The sequence below is a fragment of the Pelophylax lessonae genome (genome assembly GCF_965119305.1).
Source record: "Pelophylax lessonae genome assembly, chromosome: 2".
NCBI classification, from domain to species: domain Eukaryota; kingdom Metazoa; phylum Chordata; class Amphibia; order Anura; family Ranidae; genus Pelophylax; species Pelophylax lessonae.
In genome coordinates, this window is record NC_138769.1 from 100,896,452 (window position 1) to 100,916,685 (window position 20,234).

Sequence of the window (20,234 nt, forward strand, 5' to 3'; positions counted from 1 at the left end):
TTCCCACTCCAAGTAGGGGAGCCATAACATGACTTCTATTGGAAGAAAAGACAGCTCGTACCCTTTTTCCATAATTCCCATTCTTGATACTTGTTAAGACAGTATCATGGTATTAACAGTATCACGGTATTAATGCTATATAACACCCCTTAAGACTACAAGCAGCTCAAGCCACCATTTTTACCTTTTCGGTGGTGTCACCCTTTATGAGGTAGGACAAATGCTGTACAACAGTCAAAAGGATTTCAACTGCCTGTTCACTGTGGAGGAACTGGAGGAGCCGAGCGACCAACTTCTTCCCCTTCCCAACTTGCAGAATTTGCAGAAACTCATCCTCTGACTCACTAAAGAAAATGAAGTTGATTATATTGTGTGATACATAAACTCTGCACAGATGCTTACCTATACTACACTCAGCAGTAATTCATAAAATAGAAATTTTTAGGACCCTCTAAATCAAAAATTGTAAGCACTTTTCCAGATGGGAATTATACCTAGTGCAATACTTTAGCTACCAATATCTTTAATTTACAGGATAATGGTCACTCAATGTAATTCACTTACAGTAAATCCGGGGGGGGGGGGGGGGGAGGGTTACTACAGTAAAAGGTACATCCGGTAGAGCAGCAGGCCCGGGGCATGACGGTGATGCAATGATGGCACACAGTGGCAAAGAGAGGAAATGTCCATACTGGATAAAGGACATGGGACGATGGCTTCAGGTTGTGATGCTTGGCCGCCATAATAGCATTGCAAAAGTGTATTGTGATGTGCTACATTTTAAAAAACCAAAGCAGAAAAATGTCCAGAAGCAGGGTGAAACACTGGGAGGCCACAATGGTTAGGGTTTATAGTGGTAAATAAATGGTTTAGAAAATTGTGCCCTCAAACTCTATCCTTCCCCCTACATTCCCCAACCCCCCCCCTTCTCAAAACGCCAAGATCTAAAAGTGAACATATAAAGTTTGAGTTTCATAAACACTATTCATTAGATGTGAAAAATAGTGGGAGTTTGCTAAAGTCCAACCTAAAAACCAAATACAAAAGCATGTATAAATGATTAGTCAGCAAGCAAGGATTCTGCTCTATTGAACTTTATAACTTCAGTGAGCGAACAGGCATCAAAATATAAGAAAACTTAATTATGGCTTCATTTAAAGTGCAAAGAGAGCAAAGACCAAAAAAGGTCCTTTGTTTGGAAGGGTTAGCAGATGAAAACATGAAACTTATAGAGTTAAGACAACAGACATGAACAAAACCGTAAAAGGCATGCAAGTGTATTTGTTTAGTGTTTTCCCCCTCATTTCAACATGTTTGGAAAGAGTAGCGCACATTAGTTGCGGTCATGTACTCTGATGCCTAAAGTGAAAGCATAAAAAACAACAAAAATGAAAAATGCTTATTAGTATAGTGCCTGGGGGGGTCCCCTAAATCTGCCTGTAAAGTGGCACATCTGTACCATGTATAGAAGCTGCTGCAGTAATAATGACATTTATAAAGCCAAAAAAAAAATGTAATTTTCCCTGCAAGCTTTCCTTATTTTGGAAATAACGGTTTGGGGAGCCAGTCTGCATGACAAAGTCACAATGAAGTGCACTGGGAACAAGAGTAAAGATTTTTTTTTTTGGATAAATTCTGGTGTCTTTTGCAGACTTTGGATAGAAGTAACCGTTGCAGAAAAATTGGTCTTTGGGTGTTAATTGCGCCCATGAAACCTACACCAAAAAAGTTCTCCTAGGTGAAATCAATGCACACAAAGCTAGGCAGCCTAGAAGTCTTGCAGAGATTAACTTCTGAAAAACACATCTAATCAGACATCTGCATCAGGGGCTTCATAGCTGCTGCTAATCCAGGACCGATTCATTTTGATAAATGTCAGTCGGTCCACGGGGTTTGTGGACAGACACGTTCTATTATCAATAACGAAACCTCCAGCAGCCCAGCAGTTCAATTGCATACTGGGCAAGTTCTGGCCAGTGGTTTGTCTCCTGACCCAGTAACCCAGCGGATCGTCAACTGGAAAGCGCTCCATCTGATTTTACCCCTAGATAATTGTCCACCATGCTGCAGAAACGGCTGATGGGATGTTGAAGTTGACAGCCCTGGGTGCCAAGGGCTAAAAAAAAAAAAAAAAAATGGTGAAATGCACCACTTACGCAACCCCCCTTCTGCACGGCTCCTCTCTTGACCAACAGAAACCTCAAAACTACAGTTTTCTACGACACTAACTTACCAAAGTCGGGGAAGTAGTTACATCAACTCCTCTTTGAGGTGTCCTCAAGAGATTTTCTCTTCTCTCTGTGGGGACAGTATGAGTTTGGAGACTTTCACCTTGTAAAAGGTGGTCAAGGGGGGCTGCCAACCAATAAGTGATCCTTCTCCTTGATGCCATCTATTTACGGGTCCTTTCGCAGGCTTTGAAGCATGAGGGAGCCCATGCAATGCAAGTTTTCAGAGGAATTAGAAGCAGACTCCTCGGGGTCATTGAGGATTACAGTATCTGGAACTGCCTCCTCCCAGCCATGTACAACTCCCAAGGGTTCTGGGGAAGGAAAACCAACTGTTAAGGGTTGACATATGTCTTGCTCTGCTTCAATGCCTCCAAAACTGCCAGAATCTTCCTACCTAACACTCCTTTTGTGTGTTCTGCGATGTGGCAAGAATGGTGTCTGCATACAGTGGGCCTTGAGAGGAAACAAAGTCCTCTTTGCTCTGTCCATAATGCCTTGCAGAGTAGGCTCCAGCAGGAAAACAGGGATGGTGTCACTGATGCATGCACTGTCACGGCTCACCATCCTTGTCCCCTCCTCAAATAGTGACCGTACAGTGCATGCATCTTTTATCTGCAGCCATTATCGTGGGGAAAAAAAAAGCCAGGCCGGCCTGAGCATGTCGCACCATACTCACAGGTACATGTTAACGGCCCTCTGCTGCATGTGTAGCCACTGCAGCATTGCCAAAGTAGAGTTCCACCTGGTGGGCATGTCACAAATCAGGCAGGTTACAGGCAGGTTGAATTCCAGGCATGGCACATGTGCCAACTTTTCCTGTCTAAGGGCATACAGGTGGTTTGTGCCATTATTGCACACTACCATTCCTGGCTCTAGCTGGTGTGACATGAACCACCACTGGGCCTACCCCTGCAGAGCTGCAAGAATATCTGCTCCGGTGTGATTCTTGTTCCCTAGACACCAGCTGAAGCACTGAATGGCACCTTTTGGCCTGACTCATTGAATAGCCACTTATTATTATTATTTTTATTTATTGTTATTATTATTATTATTATACAGGATTTATACAGCGCCAACAGTTTGCGCAGCGCTTAACAAAATGAGGGCAGACATTACAGTTACACTACAATTTGGAACAAAAGGAATCAGAGGGCCCTGCTCGTTAGAGCTTACAATCTAAAAGGGAGGGTCAATTGATACAAAAGGCAATAGCTGTGGGGGATGAGCTGATGGAGCAAGTGAAACAGTGTTATTAGTTAGTAGCCGGGTAGGCTTCTTTAAAGAGAAGGGTTTTCAGGGATCGTCTAAAGATGGATAGATTAGGGGACAGTCGGACAGATTGGGGTAGAGAGTTCCAAAGAATGGGAGAAGCTCTGGAGAAGTCCTGGAGGCGAGCATGGGAAGAGGGGACAAGGGAGCTAGAGAGCAGGAGGTCTTGGGAGGACCGAAGAGAGCGGCTTGGTTGATATTTTGAGATCAGGTTAGTGATGTAGCTGGGGGCAGAGTTGTGGATGGCTTTGTAAACTATTGTTAGCACTTTGAATTTTATTTGTTGGGTGAGTGGAAGCCAATGAAGGGATTGGCAGAGAGGGTTGGAGGACACTGAACGGTTGGTAAGGTGGATAAGTCTTGCAGCAGCATTCATTATGGGATTGAAGGGGGGATAATCTATGTAAGGGTAATCCAATGAGGAGGGAGTTGCAATAGTCGAGGCGAGAGATAACCAGGGCGTGAATTAAAAGCTTGGTGGTGTCATTGGTTAAAAAGGGCCATATTCTAGCGATGATGCGGAGGTTAAGGCGGCATGATTTGGACAGGGATTGGATGTGAGCCTGAAAGGACAGTGCAGAGTCCAGGGTTACCCCCAGCACCTTGGCATGTGTGGAAGGACTGATAGTTGTACCATTGATCTTGACAGAGAATTCCGGGGAAGGGGCACGTGGTGGAGGAATTATAATGAGCTCAGTTTTAGATCGATTCAGTTTGAGGAAGTGGTGCGACATCCAGGCTGATAGGTCTGTTAGTAGATCAGTGATGCGGGAGGAGACTGATGTGGTGAGCTGAGGGGTAGAGAGATAGATTTGGGTGTCATCAGCATAGAAATGGTAGTGGAAGCCATGGGAGGCTATTAGCTGACCAAGGGAGGAGGTATAGATTGAGAATAGTAGCGGTCCAAGGACAGAACCTTGGGGGACCCCAACAGTAAGAGGAGTTGCAGAGGAGTAAGTGGAATTGTAAGTGACACTGAAGGTGCGGTGAGATAGGTAAGATTCGAACCAGTGGAGAGCACAGTCACGGAGACCGAGCAAACTGAGTTTTTTGAGAAGGAGGGGGTGGTCAACAGTATCAAAGGCAGCAGAGAGGTCCAAGAGTAAGAGTATTGAGTAGTGACCATTGGTTTTTGCTGTTAGCAAGTCATTTGTAAGTTTTAGGAGAGAAGTTTCTGTGGCGAGTTGCCGGCGAAATCCAGACTGAAGGGGATCAAGGAAGTTATTCTCAGTGAGGTGCTTGCTCAGGCGGTTGTAGACTAAACGTTCAGTAGTTTGGAAGCAAAAGGGAGTAAGGAGATGGGTCTTAAGTTATTAAGATTGGAGGGGTCTAGCGAGGCTTTCTTTGGTATGGGAGTTGCTAGCGCATGTTTTCAGACTTGTATAAAGTATTCAAAATTTCTACTTGAGTAAAAGTACAAGTGCTCGATCAAAAAGTGACTTGAGTGGAAGTGCTCGCAGAAAAAGTTACTTAAGTAGAAGTACTAAAGTATTCAACATTTTTTTTACTTAAGTATTGCAAGTAGTTTTTTCCAAAAATTTGCTACTTAAGTACTAAAAGTAAAAAGTACCAGTAGTTTTGAAAAAAAATTTCTACTCAAGTACTGAAAGTAGAAGTAGAAGTACTGTGTTATGTAGTTATTAAAGAAAGAAGTCAAAAGTTTGAACATCATATTGTTTTTTATTATTTCAAATGATTTATTCAAATGATTAACCTAAAAGGACAATCACAATTCCTTAGGCTGTAACTTTTTGTAAACAAAAAACAGATAAAGTATGTCCCTCCCTTCCCCTTTCAAAGCATCCACCTTTTAAAGCCAGGGGTGGTCTCCTTCCTGAGCTTCCTCACTCTCACAGCCAGGCTGATCACTTGCAGTTGAAGGGCCAGGGGTGGAAGGTGGTGTTTTTGGTTCGTCCATCTTTTCAGCTGATCAAAAGGCAGAACAGGAGCATGCGCAGTCTTCTTAATCGCGGTTTGATTTGATTTGCTCAATTGAAGATGATGATGTGCCAGGCCAGCTTCATCAAACCTACAACGCTTAAAGTGAAAAATGCATCAAAAACTACTAACAAAGTGGCTGTGCTAAAAATGCTAATAAAGTGCCTGCAAATATAATATATATATATATATTATATTATATTATATTATATATTATATATTATATATTCTTCTTGTATTCAAAATCATCGCCCACAGTATCAAAAATAAAGTGACATGTCTGTGCTAAATGCAGTGCAAATTATTCCCACAATGTAAATTTAATTCATATAAAATATATATGACAATACCACAATAAAATAAGTTGTGATTGTGAATAAGATAGGTGCAAGTTTAAGTGTGTAAACTAAACTTTATAAGGAAAAGTCCATAACTGAATTCCAGTGTGCAATCTAAGAAGTGCTTGTCACTTGCTGTCAGATGCTTCCACCTTTCTTCTGTGATCTGCTCAAGTAAAGTGGTGGACTGGATAGCCTCTCTCTCTGCCTCTCACCTTAGTAGCACTGGCACTGCACTGGTTCAAAAAGCTGTCTATATTATTTTCATTATAAGAACTTGTCAGAACATGCTTCCACCACCTGTCCTTCACACTAGTAGTGCTCATTTGCTTTGCTCAAGTCAAGTGCCACTGCCAGTGGCCACTGCAGTGCAGGCACAGCCGCACAGGCAGAGGCAGGCCGCAGGAAGCACAGGCACCACCAACACAACACTTATGGTCCATGGACCATGGATGGTCGGATAATCATCATAGCCGTCAGTCTCACTCTTCTTGGTTCAAAAAAGCCACCCATGACCCGTGTGTATATAATATATTAATATTTTATATTGATTATTTGATTCTCAAATGGCACATTTGCCATGGCAAGGATTAGGCCCTCTCCACGGTCCACCTCACTCACCTCATAGAGAAGAAGATGAGATAACGAAGAAAATGCTCCGAGTCCCACCGCCCGTGTCACAACTCCTCTCAGTAAGGGCCCTAAGGGGTGGAGTCTGAGTGACACACAACACGTTTAGAGGCGGAGACCTCGAGCGGGAAGATGGCCGCATGGCTCCTCCAGTGCGGTCTTAACTTGATGATCATGACAGTGATTCCGCGGGCCGCGGCGCGAGCGAGGCTGTGGGATTGATTGAATTGAGTTGTGCTGCCTACTGCTACACGCTACCTACTACTAAATTGTGAGTCAATATATTTTATTTCATTTTTATATATAAAAGCGGTATTGTTGAGCACTACTAGCCACTAGATCTCCTGGCTGTCACTTTGTCACATGTTGGGGAATCACAGCGGCTCGGCTCCAGAAGTGGCGGGTGTCCCCGTCATCCTGCCAGGGCCGCCAAGAAGTTCATCTCCTAATCTTAAGTTATTAATATCTTATGAGGAGAGGACCTATGAGATTGAGAATTGAAATAATTAAATATATATGGCTTTTTGAACCAGTGCAGTCAGTGCCAGTGCCACCCAGACGCTATCCACCAGTGCCACCACCATTAAGTGTGTTGGTCGGTCACTCGAGCACTGAAGGAGGTGGAAGCATCTGACAAGTGAAGTGACACTTTAGATTTGCACACTGGAATTCATTTATGGACTTTTCGTTATAGATAGGTTTACACACTTCAACTTGTTGCACGCACCTGACCTAACTTATTTCATAACTTATTTTATTGTGATTTTATTGTCATATTTTATATGAATTGAATTTACTGTTACATTGTGGGAATAATTACTTTCACTGCATTTAGGCTTTAGCACATTCATGTCACTTTATTTTTGATACTGTGTGGAGTGTGGGCAGGGCACTGGGGGCAACGATGATATTATATCGATTGCACAGGCACTTTATTCGCACAGCCAAGTTGTGTTTGTTAGTAGTTTCTTGATGCACTTTAAGCGCTGTAGCACCATTTGTTGGTTTCATATTTTCTTTTTATTGGAAAGATTTGGTATAGCAGCTTTTATTATACACAGCCTTTATTTTCGTATGCGCTGATTTACAAATGACATTATACACATTTTTTTGAGCTTTATGTAACCTGCCATCTACTGATCTGGCAGTGGTAATTTTTTTAAAAGTAACGAGTAACCATGCAGCACAAAAAAAAAATACTTGAGTAGAAGTATCGAAATCATCGAAAAAATGTAGTGAAGTAAAAGTAGAAGTAGGAGAAAAAAATTCTACTCTAGGAAAGTACAGATACCGCATTTCGGTACTTAAGTACAGTACTTAAGTAGTTCTACTTCGTTACTATACATCTCTGCATGTTTTAGAGAGTTGGGGAAGATGCCAGTGGAGAGGGAGAGGTTGAAGATATGAGTTAAAGAGTAAAGGATAGAGTCAGAGGGTGACCGTAGTATTTGAGAAGGAACAGGGTCCAGGGTGCAGGAAGTTAGGTGGGCATTAGAAAAAATTTTAGTGACTTCCTCTACAGTAGTTGGGTTAAACAAGGGAAGTATTGATTGTGCAGGAGGACAAGGTGTGTAAGGTGAGGGAGATATCTGTAGTGTAAAGCTCTCCTTACGAATTGTATCAATCTTATTTTTGAAGTGATTGGCAATCTCTTGGGCAGTGAGTAAGTTAGTGGGTGGAAGCAATGGAGGACGAAGTAGAGCGTTGAAGGTCAAAAAGAGTTGACGGGGACTGTGTGAGAGGGTGTTAATGAGAGTGATAAAGTAGGTCTGTTTGGCAGTGTGGAGACAGGAACTGTATTTTTGGAGGGCAGATTTATATTGTCTGAAATCTTGCTGCGACTTGTCTTACGCCACAGACGCTCAAGAGCGCCACTACGTTTTTTGAGGCTTCTTGTATTGTCTGTCTGCCAGGGTTGAAGCGGTCGGGCCTGATTCTGTGTGTAGTGAGGGACGCTTAAGGAGTACTTGTGGCATATAGGACAACTCAGCAATGGAGGACATGAAGGAGGGGGTAGCTGACAAATCTCACATCACCACCACTAACTATATGAAGACTTGGTGGGACAACAAGCTGCAGCACTGAGCCCTATCCGGCATCCTTCCAAGTTGCAAGCAGTGTGCTGTGAATCAAAAATTTTTCCTGACAATGCTTGCTGGCCCACATGTTAGCAGTACCGTGGACCTTGCAGCTGACTGCCTTGGACAACGATGCCACAACATTGCCTTCAATGTGATGTTACCGAGCTGGAATGGCCTTACGTGAAAAGAAATAGTGACTGGGAACCTGCCATTGTGGTATAGACCATTCTGCAAATTCACAGAAAGGGGCAGAATCCACCAGATGGAAAAGCAGGTGCTGAAAAGCTAACAGCTTTGACAAGCTTGAATTTAAACACTGGGCATTTGGGTGGCAGTGACTTTTTCGCTGAAATATATGGGGCAGAGAAATATGCCTGCTATGGTCTACAGCTGATGGTGCGCTTACTGGCAGATGTGCTGCAAGGATCTGGGACATCCTGCGCTATACCATCATCCCTGTCAGTGGAGGCTGCTGAGGGGTCATGAGGTATAGTAGGGGTAGACGGAGGTAAGGAGGAGGAGAAGAATTGCATCCCTTTTGTGTGGATTTCAGGTGCTCTTGACAATGGGCTGAGTGGTGGAAGGTTAAATCCTTGTAAAGCATGTGGTACCCAAATGGCTGTTTTTTTTAGCCATGCTTGAGGCAAAGTTTACAAAATTGCAACAGTGCGATTGGCTGCACATGTGCTAAAAAAGGCTCAGACAGCTAAGCTGTGGGAAGGGTGCTGAGAGAGAACAGCTCCTCAATCTGGTTGATTAGGGTGGCTGCTCTACTCTTCCATGATGGCTGCCTCATTGGGAGTTGTGCCTTACCCTTACTTTCCTCCTCTGCTCTATCCAGCACCCAAGTCACGTCAGTGACCTCATCATCATCATCCCCTCCATCCTCATCACTGGAGACAACTTGGCAATACGCTGCAGCTGGGGGGGGAACATAACTGCTAATTTTTGTACCAGTGTTCTACCCTCTCTGTAGGCTAATATTCCTACCTTCATCAACCTCATAACCAATATCTGAATCAAGTAATGGCTGTGCATAGCCAAGGAGCAAGTGGTTGACGCTGTGTTCAAATAACTTAGCTGATTCCTCCATGCCTGATAATGGGGCTATGGCAGCAATAGCTGTGGACAAAGAGGCAGAATAAGCACCTCTGGCAGCTGCAGGGGACTGTGCACTATAGTCTCTGCTTGGGTGAAGGTGGATGAGGAGGAGGATGGTTTAAAAAGCAAGTCTACCACCTCCTCTGAATGCTGGATATCATGGGCAACATCACCAAGCAAAGGAAATTTTGACCCTGTCCGGGAACAGATCTTGACGCATACACTGTTGGCCCCCCTCACAGTGCCATGGGCACATCTGTCTCTCCTTGTTGGCATCCCAGACATGATGGGGGGCACCTATTAAAATGTAATTAAGATGTAGAAATGTGTAGGTGGATGCACTTTAATCAATAGAAAGTGGTGTTTGTGTAGAGAGTACCCAGGTTAAAGTGTACAAGACACACTGCACAGACACACTGAAATATACTTCAGGAAACCTGCCCTGACAAAATAAACCGATACTAAAGTAAAAATGAATGGTAGCACTACACTCACACTGAACTATCACTAGATTTACACTCAACTGATATTCTACAGTGACAACAGAATCAGGATAGCACACTATAGCACTTTAACTCACTAGTAGCACTGAAAAGAGACAATTTTATCTCTCCACGCCGATATGGCACTGCAAATGGCCGCTATTGAAAGAATGCTTTTATATTGTGGGGTGGTACTAAGGACTAAGAGCTATGACTGGAGAAAGTAATGAAGACTATCCAATCATGGCTCATTGCTCTGACCGTGTTCTGTGCCCTGATTGGGCAAGGCTTTCATTGCTTCAGCCAATCAGGGCTTCCAATGCACTGTGCAGCGGCGCAGTGCATTGTGGTTGGTCGGCGGGCCGAACAAACGGTCAAGCACCCCGATAATTTGAGTGCTCGAACGAGCAAAAAGCCAATGTTCGGACCGAACCGTTCAACCAAGCCTAGTAACCCTCTAACCGGAAGCTGAATGCCAGCAGAAACAATTTGCAGACCTAAAGAAAGCTGAGAACAAAAAAAAAAAAAAAGCGTACGTTAAGTTTAGTGTAACTTTAAGGCAATCTGTAATTGGTAAAATATAAAACCAAACACCACATGTCTGTTTTCTCTTAAGATTTAAAACATGTCCAGCTGTCAAGTACAAATATTTCTTTAAGAAGTACTCTAAATCCCTGTTCTTTATTGTGAATATATAAAAACACCTTAATAAAAATGTAAGTCTGGATGACCGATAGGAGTAGAGGGTAATCGTGACTGATGGGGCGTATCATGTGACCAGGTTCTACTTGTCCCACCCAAAAAAATATGAAGCTTTGCTTTATAAAATGTACCAAAAAGTTAGACTTTACACACACACACTAATCTATTTGTCATAACATTACCTTGCAATACCAAAACTGGCTATCTGGTGAGGAGGAGCAAAAGATCCACTCAGCCTACATAAAAAGGTAGCTCAAAAATGGGTTTATAACAAGACAAACTGACTATTTTTGAATAGTTAATATTTTACAAGATGTTTTGTAATAGATAGTTTGACAATACAGTATTGCACTTTGAAATCAAGAATTGGGGAATCCCACTCACTCCTCACAGCAGCATACTCCAATCTTCAGAGCTTCGTAGATGCTTTGAACTTTGTAGCTCTGTTTTTGTTGGTAGCGGATGTGTTGGTCTTCAGGCATATGAGGTATTTTCCTCCCAGTCTCTTCCACCTCCAGCAACTTAATGAAGAGCTGAAACCCAGACAAAGGATTCTTCCATCAGACCTATATGCATAGTCTGCCAACTGTGCAAACACAATACACCTAGGTAGCATAGGAGCTTTTAAAAAAAAAAAAAAAAAAAGACAATACTGGCCATTTCAAATCGCATATTGGAAAGAAAGAACATCACACACAAACCGGTTTCCTTCAAAGCTAGCTTTGAAAAGGGTTAGAAAGATAAAAAGGGGCAGCAGAAAAAAAAAAAAAAAGTTGTTCATAAAGTCTACCCCATTTTTCAAAACTCTTTGTTCTGAGTATGTTTGTTTAAAGAAAGTCTGAATCTACTTACTGTTAATTTACTCACTACCTCTGCTGGAAGTCTATTCCAAACATTGACTACTCTCGCTGCTCTTCATTCTGATTAAATAGTTCAAATACAAAAAAGTCATGACACTGAACAATTATGCACATTAGGAGTTGGGACGTCACTTCACGTCAGTGATCCAAAGTATCGAGTCAGTCAAGGTGGTATAAGAGCCAGGCATGTGCTTTATATTACTTCTTTTCTTGAAGTAGTTGTAAACCCTCACATTAACCCAGTGAAGTGACAAACATGTGATACACCGAGATGAAAAAAAATCATTTTACATAGGTTGTACATGTTTATCCACAGCCAGTTTTCCGGCAGAGCCTTCTAAAATATACAGATCAAAGGATTCTTAGATGAAAGCAGGGGTGGGGATCCGACATCACACCATAGACGCACATGGTGTGCCTAAGCACACCCTAATCAGCCCTTGCCGCTCAGATTCCCCCTGCTGCCTGTGCCACCCCAGTGCTCCTGCCTTCTGCTGCAGGCACACGTGGGGATGGTTCCTTCCTTTTCTGACTAGATCGGTACCAATGACTCACAGTATTCATTCATACCTGAAGTAAAATGTAGCACTGTCCCCGTACGGCTTGCTGTATAATGACTTGTTGGGCCTCCTCCAATTACCAGCAGACAGTCACTTAGGATACAGTTCACACATTCATCCTTACTCAAACAGACCAGGGGTATTGGTTTTTAGTATTTATTGTGAGACTTGGACAGGAGAAGGGAATGGTGGGATACTCCAACTGCAACTGTGTACATTGGATAAGGACAATTCTCACTTTGCCTCACCAGGTTACTTGTGGAAGCAGTCTAACTGTGTTTACTATGCTTCAGTTTGTAAATGAACAGGAAGCTCAGAGCGCCTTCAATTTAACACTCACTGTCCAGTGCAGCTGAGGCTGCAGAGGAAGGGACTGGGAAATTTCTATCCTTAGTTCATTTTTCAGTCTCAAAAGTGAGACATCAAGGTTCGGTTTAGACATCTGATATTTCAACAAAGCCTCCCAAAGGGGCTACTATAAAAAAAAAAAAAAAAAAAAAAGTCTTTTAAAAGTAGCCATACTCTCCACACTTACTGCCATTTGTGGAAGAGAGAGTTCAACAAGCGAATTGTTACTGTAAAATACCCCTTACATAGCCTAAGGTTAAATCACTTCTCCTGTAATCACATTATATGGCCTAGTGTCCTCTTACACTCCTTGCGACTAAAAATGGATTTTTGTAAGATCTTACCGTAAAATCCTTTTCTCTTAAGCTCATTGACAGACGTAGTCTTCTTGATTCTCAAGAGCTGGGTTATGTTGTCTCCGCAGGAGTAGGACTAGGCAGAAAGGCAAAACGTTCTGGCTCCACCTTAGGGGCAGTCCCTGAGGGTATATCCTCCCTCTCTCTGCTACAGGGAATCAGTTCTGTTCTAAAGCAGTAACAGAGAATTTAACCCAACCCAACTCAATGATAGAGGGGCGGGTACTACGTCTGTCAATGAGCTTAAGAGAAAAGGATTTTACGGTAAGATCTTACAAAAATCCATTTTTCTCTATCGCTCATTGACAGACGTAGTCTTCTTGATTCTCAAGAGCTGGGACATCCAGAAGCAGTGCCACAAATGAGGGGTGGGATTGACAAAATCAAATCCAATCTAGAAGGCCCAACCGGTGCCAAACTAGAAGTTTTAAAGGCTCATTATAAACAAAGAATGAGACTAAAGAAAAATTTTCCAACGGAAAAAACCCTCGAGGTAGACCACTGGTCTCCTCAAATTGCGGCCTGCAAAACCTTGCGGCCAAACGAGGCATCAGACGATGCCATTACATCAACTTTATAATGTTTAGTAAAGGTATGCACCGACGACCAGGTAGCCGCCTTGCACACCTGGACCACTGACGCCTGATGGCGAAAGGCCCATGACGCACTGCCCGAGTGGAGTGCGCCTTAACAGGGAACGGGGGCTCCCGACCCTTAATAGAATAAGCCTGTACTACCGTCTGTCTGATCCATCTGGAAATGGTCGCGGCAGATGCAGGCAACCCCTTTTTGGGTCCATCTGGGATCACAAAAAGTGAATCCGTCTTGCGAAACGAGTCTGTAGTTTTCAAATATACCCTGATCGCCCGGACCACATCCAAGGAGTGTAAAGCAAACTCTCGCGGATGACTGGGCTTAGGACACAGGGAAGGTAACACAATTTCTTCATTCAGATGAAATTCTGAAACCACTTTTGGTAGGAAGGATGGATTCGGACGAAGAACCACCTTATCTCTATGAACCACCAGATATGGTGAACGACAAGATAATGCGGCCAGTTCTGACACCCTGCGTGCAGAAGTAATAGCCACCAAGAAGGCCACCTTCTGGGACAACGTAGGTAGAGGAATCTCCCTAATATCTTCAAAGGGAGGTTTCTGAAGAACCGACAACACTAAATTAAGATCCCAGGGGGGTAAGGGCGCGTGCACTGGCGGAGCCAGATGTCGCACCCCCTGGATGAAATTCCGCACCAAGGAATGAGTAGCCAAAGGCTTCTGAAAGAAGATAGCTAATGCTGAGACCTGACCCTTGATAGTACTCAAGGCCAGTTTCTGCTCAACCCCTTGTTGCAGAAAAGCGAATATTCGACTAATCGAATAAGACCGAGGACGGAACCCCAAAGGTTCACACCATGCAATGTAGGACTTCCATGTGCGATGATAAATCTTTCTGGAAGTCGCTTTCCTTGCTTCAACTAGAGTAGGAATAACTGAAGCTGACAATCCCTTGTCCTTCAGCACCTGGGTCTCAATAGCCAGGCCGTTAAAGCCAGCGATCGTAAAGCAGGATGGAAGATCGGTCCCTGAGACAGTAGGTCCTCCCTGAGAGGAAGTCTCCACGGGACGTCCGCCACCAGTCTGACCACGTCGGCGTACCAAGCTCGACGAGGCCAGTCTGGAGCTACCAGAATTACTGGAATTCCTTCCTCCTCTATCCTGCGAAGAAGTCTTGGCAGTAACGCGAGAGGAGGGAAGGCATACATTAGCTGGTATTGCCCCCACGGGGCGATCAGTGCGTCTGCGGTTTCTGCTAGAGGATCGCGGGAGCGAGCCACGAATCTCTGAACTTTCCTGTTGAATCGTAATGCCAACAGATCCACATCCGGGGTGCCCCACCGTAGGCACAACTGGTGGAAAACGTCTGGATGGAGGAACCATTCCCCCTGATCCAGAGTCTGACGGCTGAGATAATCTGCCTGCCAATTCTCCACCCCCGGAATGAACACCGCAGAGATTGCTGGAACAAATCGTTCCGCCCAGCGAAGAATGCAAGCCACTTCTTTGGCCGCTCGGACACTCTTTGTGCCCCCCTGGTGATTGACATAAGCCACGGCCGTGGCATTGTCCGACTGGATCCGAACCGGGCTGCCCTGGAGCTGCTCGGTCCAGTGAATCAGACAAAGTCTGATCGCTCTCAGTTCCAATACATTTATCGGTAACCTGGATTCTTCCGGGGACCAAAGTCCCTGGACAGATAACTGACCGAGAATTCCTCCCCATCCGGATAGACTGGCATCCGTGGTCACTATCGTCCAATATATTGGCAGAAATGACTTTCCCTGGCTGAGCATCGGAGACCGAAGCCACCAGACCAGAGACTCTCTGGTCTGTTTGCTCAATCGGATCTGATTGTCCAGGGATTCCGGATTCCGATTCCATCTGAGAAGAATCTCTTGCTGAAGAATTCGGGTATGGGACTGGGCAAATGGGACTGCTTCGAACGAAGCCACCATCAACCCCAGAACCCTCATGCAAGTCCGAAGGGAAGACCAGCTGTTGGACAGTAACAACTGGACTGCTGATTGAATCTTCGGAGTTTCCCTAAAAAATGTCTTTTTCTTAAAGAAAAAAGTCTTGCCAGGACCAAAAGATCCCAGCAAGGAACTTAGGTCCTTACTCCTGACTAGACAGAAAAAAACTGATTCCCTGTAGCAGAGAGAGGGAGGATATACCCTCAGGGACTGCCCCTAAGGTGGAGCCAGAACGTTTTGTCTTTCTGCCTAGTCCTACTCCTGCGGAGACAACATAACCCAGCTCTTGAGAATCAAGAAGACTACGTCTGTCAATGAGCGATAGAGAAATTGTTTTTATTCTATGCTAAGATCACCATTGAGGTATTTGTAAATCACTATCATGTTACCTCTCAGACGTCTCTTCTCTAGGGAGAATAAATCAAGTGCTTGTAAACGCTCCTCATAATTTAAATGTAGGTCCTCCAATCCCCTAATTAGCTTAGTTGCCATTCTTTGTACTCTCTCCAGTTCCAGCACATCCTTTGAGGATTGGAGACCAGAACTGGACAGAATACTCCAGATGTGGTCAGATCAGTGTTTTATAAAGTGGTAGGATTATAGTTTCATCTCTGGAATACATCCCCTTCCTTATGCATGATAATATTCTGCCAGCTTTGGCAGCTGCAGCTTGACATTGCATGCTATTGTATTGCTTAGCCCATCTTCTACCAAGACTACCAGATCTTTCTCCATTCCCCCAGAGGTCCCCCCCCAACACGTATTTTGCGTTTAGGTTTTTATTCCCTTAGTGCAATACCTTACACTACTCCACATTAAATCTCATTTGCAATGTAGTTGCTCACTCTGTTATTTTTGGGACACCAGCCACTGGATTGTTTTGACAGTTTGGTTGAGAGCACAACCAAATGTGAGTGTTGCATTCCATTATGTGACGGAAATCTGGAGCGTACCTAGAGCATTTGTCACCTGCGGCTGATCCTATATTTGGCACCCCCCCCTGGTGGGTAGGCGACTCACCGCACATCGACATGTTGTCACGTGTAGCGCCTCCGTGCACTGAGGCCCAGTCGCCCCTTCACCGCAAAAACGGTGCCGACTAACCCAAGGCGCCAGACAAATGCATGCATGGATGCATGCATGGGCTTAACATGAATTATTTTTAGTAAGCACACAAAGTTACTGTACAGCACAGTCTTTTTATATTACTTTACAAGCTTGTCCTGCCATATTATAGAGATTTTCACTTTGGCCACCAGTGGGAGCAGACGCTCAATTTATCATCATTTAGCATTAGTGGCGAGACGTCTGCAATATCCCTCACTGGTGCCGAAAACTTCTCCAGAGCTTGATCGGGATCTTTGACTATTTTAATTAGCTAGGGTTAAAGCAATTCCTGTGCATAAGTTCATTCACCCCCCCCCCCCCCCAAGGCACGCTTACACCTACACTGAGCTATGCATGCTTTTTTTTTTTAATTAATTACATTTAGGACATAACACATTTAAATGAGACATTTGGAAGTAAGCCCCTGTAATGAGATCTGCACTCTTGAAGAAGCTGCTGCGTAGAGTGGCAGCTGGTACCAGGAAACATAGGAGCATTTTTACTCCCACTGACCTGAAACCTTTACTCCTACTAGCCAAATCATGGCCCCCAAAACCATCTGACAGACAATGAACTGGTCTTTTAACTGCTTAAAGCGGAGTTCCGGCCACAAAATCGACATAATTGATTTTGGGCCATCCGCTTGCTATTGGTCACCTGAAAAAGAAATGGATAGTTACGATTTTTTTTTTTGTTTACTTACCTTGTTATTGAAGAAAAAAATATACTCCCCTTTCTTCCACTTCCTCCCTCTGCGGCCGCGGCCCCCGCCGTCACTTCCTCTTTGCACTGATTCCTGGGAGCTGAACGTCATCGCTCCCTGGAATCAATGCACCGGCACCAGCCCCGCTTGTCACTTCCGGTGCGGCGCCTCATTCCCTGCTAAACAGCTTCTGGGCAAGAGGACATGGAACAGGACGCGCTGGCTTCAGCTGCCCACATCCGAGATGGCAGCGCTGGAGAAGAAATTTTCAAGGCAAGTATTTCTTCTAAAAAGTAAGTGCGACCTGGGACAGTACAGAGGCTATCCATTGTGGAATGTACTAGCCCTGACTGTCCCGGTGGCATTTTTATTGAAAAAAAAAAAAAAAAATTGTGTGGTCTGAACTCCGCTTCAAGGATTTTTAAAAGTGTCCTAAAAAACAAATCAGAAAATACTTCCTATTCAACTTTTAGTTAATCCTAAGGCTCCATGTACACGGGACGCTGGAAATGGCCATTTAGGAGCAGTTGGGCGTTTTTTTTTTTTTTTTAGAAGCCCCTGAACCCATCTACATTTTATCTTATCGGTCCATGTACACCAGGTTGTTTGCGGTCGTTTGCGGGCAGTTGCATTCAGGGACTTTTTTTAGAACGCAATTATTTGCGTTCGAACGTGTGTTTCCCGAACGCGATGACCCGCGACCGAACGCGATGACCCGCGTTTGGCGTTCGCGTTTTTCCATTTTAAAAAGGGGAATAATTTTTTTGACCTCTAGGAACGGTTCTAACCACAATCGCCTGCTAAACGCGGGTACAAACGCAACCGAACGGACGTTTCAAACGTCCTAAAAATTCCAGCATTCAAAGGGACTTTTAACAACGTCCCGTGTACATGGACCCTAATGCGCAACCCCCACCCCCCCCCCCCCCCCCAAAAAAGAAACGTTTATCGCCAAACAAGCCCATATTAGAAATGTATTAATTCAATCCATAATGGGCATACAGGTATAATAGCTGAAGCAGTAAAAATTTTGGGGACCCTTGCTTTAAGCCCACGTTCACATTGGGCCGATTTGACATGTCAAATCGAAACCTTTTGCCGGCAATGGTACCGGCCGAACTGTTTTACTACTTTTGGGGACTTCGGGGGTAGATTTCAATAGACATCTGTGCAGGAACCCACACCCCCGAAGTCGGACTAAAAATGCCGGTTTAAAATCGTGTGAGTTCAGCTGAACTCGCACAATTTCAAACTTGCTTCAGTGTGAACCTAGGCTGGAGCAGTCTTCAGCTCACTCATTTGTGTCTCTGACTCATTTTAAACTAGCTGCTAGAAGGCTTTTTAGGACAATTTGAACCTATAGAAAGTTAGCTGAATGCTTAAAATATACCGTATATATTCCTGCGAGCTACTAACTCAAATAATAGATAAACAACAATAGATAATAAGTGAGCTAAGCTGCTAGCACTGATCACAATCACATTTGTGTACCAAGATAACTAAGCAATCACAATAATGCCACGCGGTAGCGCTCAATATAATAAGTTGTGTCAAGTATAATGAATTGAACTAAACTGAATAAAACTAAAAACAACGTGTCAAGTGTCACAGAGACACCAGAACAATTAAGAAATGTTTTACAAAAAAAAATCTATAATCAAAATAACTGCAAAAATTATATATATATATAAAATATACACACATACACACAATCTCAATTAAAAAAAAAAAAGGGCTGCTCAAATTCTCCATTCCTCTCCCGTGCTTGGATTGACCAAAAACCATGTCTCACCACAAATTGCTCCCCCCCTAGGAATAATCTCACCAGGGGTAGTGCAACCCCTACAACCAAGTAGTTTTAGAAGATATAAGCACTATTAGTTTATTTCCTCTGTATATGTATAGGTCTCTGGATGCCATGGGCTCTATGTGAGGAGATAACAGGAGAGGAAGCTTGGAGAGTTGGCTGTAACCCGAGAGAGGCCAAAAAAAAAAAAAAAGGTGGTTTTTGACCCTACTAGGTTGTCGTGGTCACACTACCCCAGGTGAGATTTTTCCTTTGTGATGACATACTGTTTTTGGTCAATTCAAGCATGGAAGAGAAGTGGTGTTTGAGCAGCACTGTTTGTGGATTATTATTTGAAGAAGGCTGTACTTGTTTGCATGAACATTCAAGAAAAAAAAATAATATATATTATTAATATATATAATTTCTCATTCTTTTTTACGTTTGTGATTAATACATTTTGGTTTTATTGTGACACTTAACACGTTATTTATGAATATTCTTTTAGTATATTCAAATTTTTGCAATTTTCTAATGATACTCACAAATGATATTGACAAAATGGAGAGTGCAGAGCACATAAGCAAGCACAGCTAAGAAAATTCTGATTGGTAGCTTTATCGACGACATTATTAGTGATATCTCACTGCATTGGGGACAGCTTGTTCATCTTAGGGGGATTTCCATTGGATCAGATCTACCCAACCCAGGGGGGATTCCATTGGATACCTTTACTACATGCTCCATTTGACCCACCTTAACCGGGGGTCATCATGTTCCGGTAAGCTGACACCCCTTATATCTGGTGCACGTGGTGAGTTTTTCTTCCTGCTCCATTGATCCCATCCTCTGGTGTTGGACTGTTTTGATCTATTCCTTTGGAGTTTATATACGCATTTGTGGGACATTCTATCAAACTAAACTCACAACTGTGATTTATATGTTGGCGCTGTACTTTACATTTATGCCTTTTTGATTCCTTCATATGTACTGGCAGCCTTCCGTTATTCAGTTATTCTAAACTTGTCAGCATTTTATAACAGAAAACAAAAAAATTATTGACTAGCCTTTTCAATGTGTTTGAGCACCCTCAGCCTCTGGTAACCAAGAGCTTTAATATCCTGAAAGAAAAATGCCAAAAGATAAAATACAAAGTCATATGCATATCAAGGGCTAGTGTACACAAGTATGCAGATGCATTAGATACAT

The 20,234-nt window shown here is 43.5% G+C and overlaps 1 protein-coding gene across 1 annotated transcript in view; it reads right to left on the reverse strand.

The window, feature by feature from the left end:
* Window positions 1-20,234, reverse strand: part of PATL2 (PAT1 homolog 2) — a gene marked incomplete at its 3' end in the record, with an annotated part of 141,196 nt that overhangs the window by 7,473 nt on the left and 113,489 nt on the right. The window contains exons 14-16 of the mRNA XM_082244763.1: window positions 20,093-20,146; window positions 11,157-11,305; window positions 185-344 (exon numbers count right to left, since the gene is read on the reverse strand). Of these exons, the coding sequence (XP_082100889.1) occupies window positions 185-344; window positions 11,157-11,305; window positions 20,093-20,146 (363 nt within the window). The remainder of the gene's footprint in view (window positions 1-184; window positions 345-11,156; window positions 11,306-20,092; window positions 20,147-20,234) is intronic.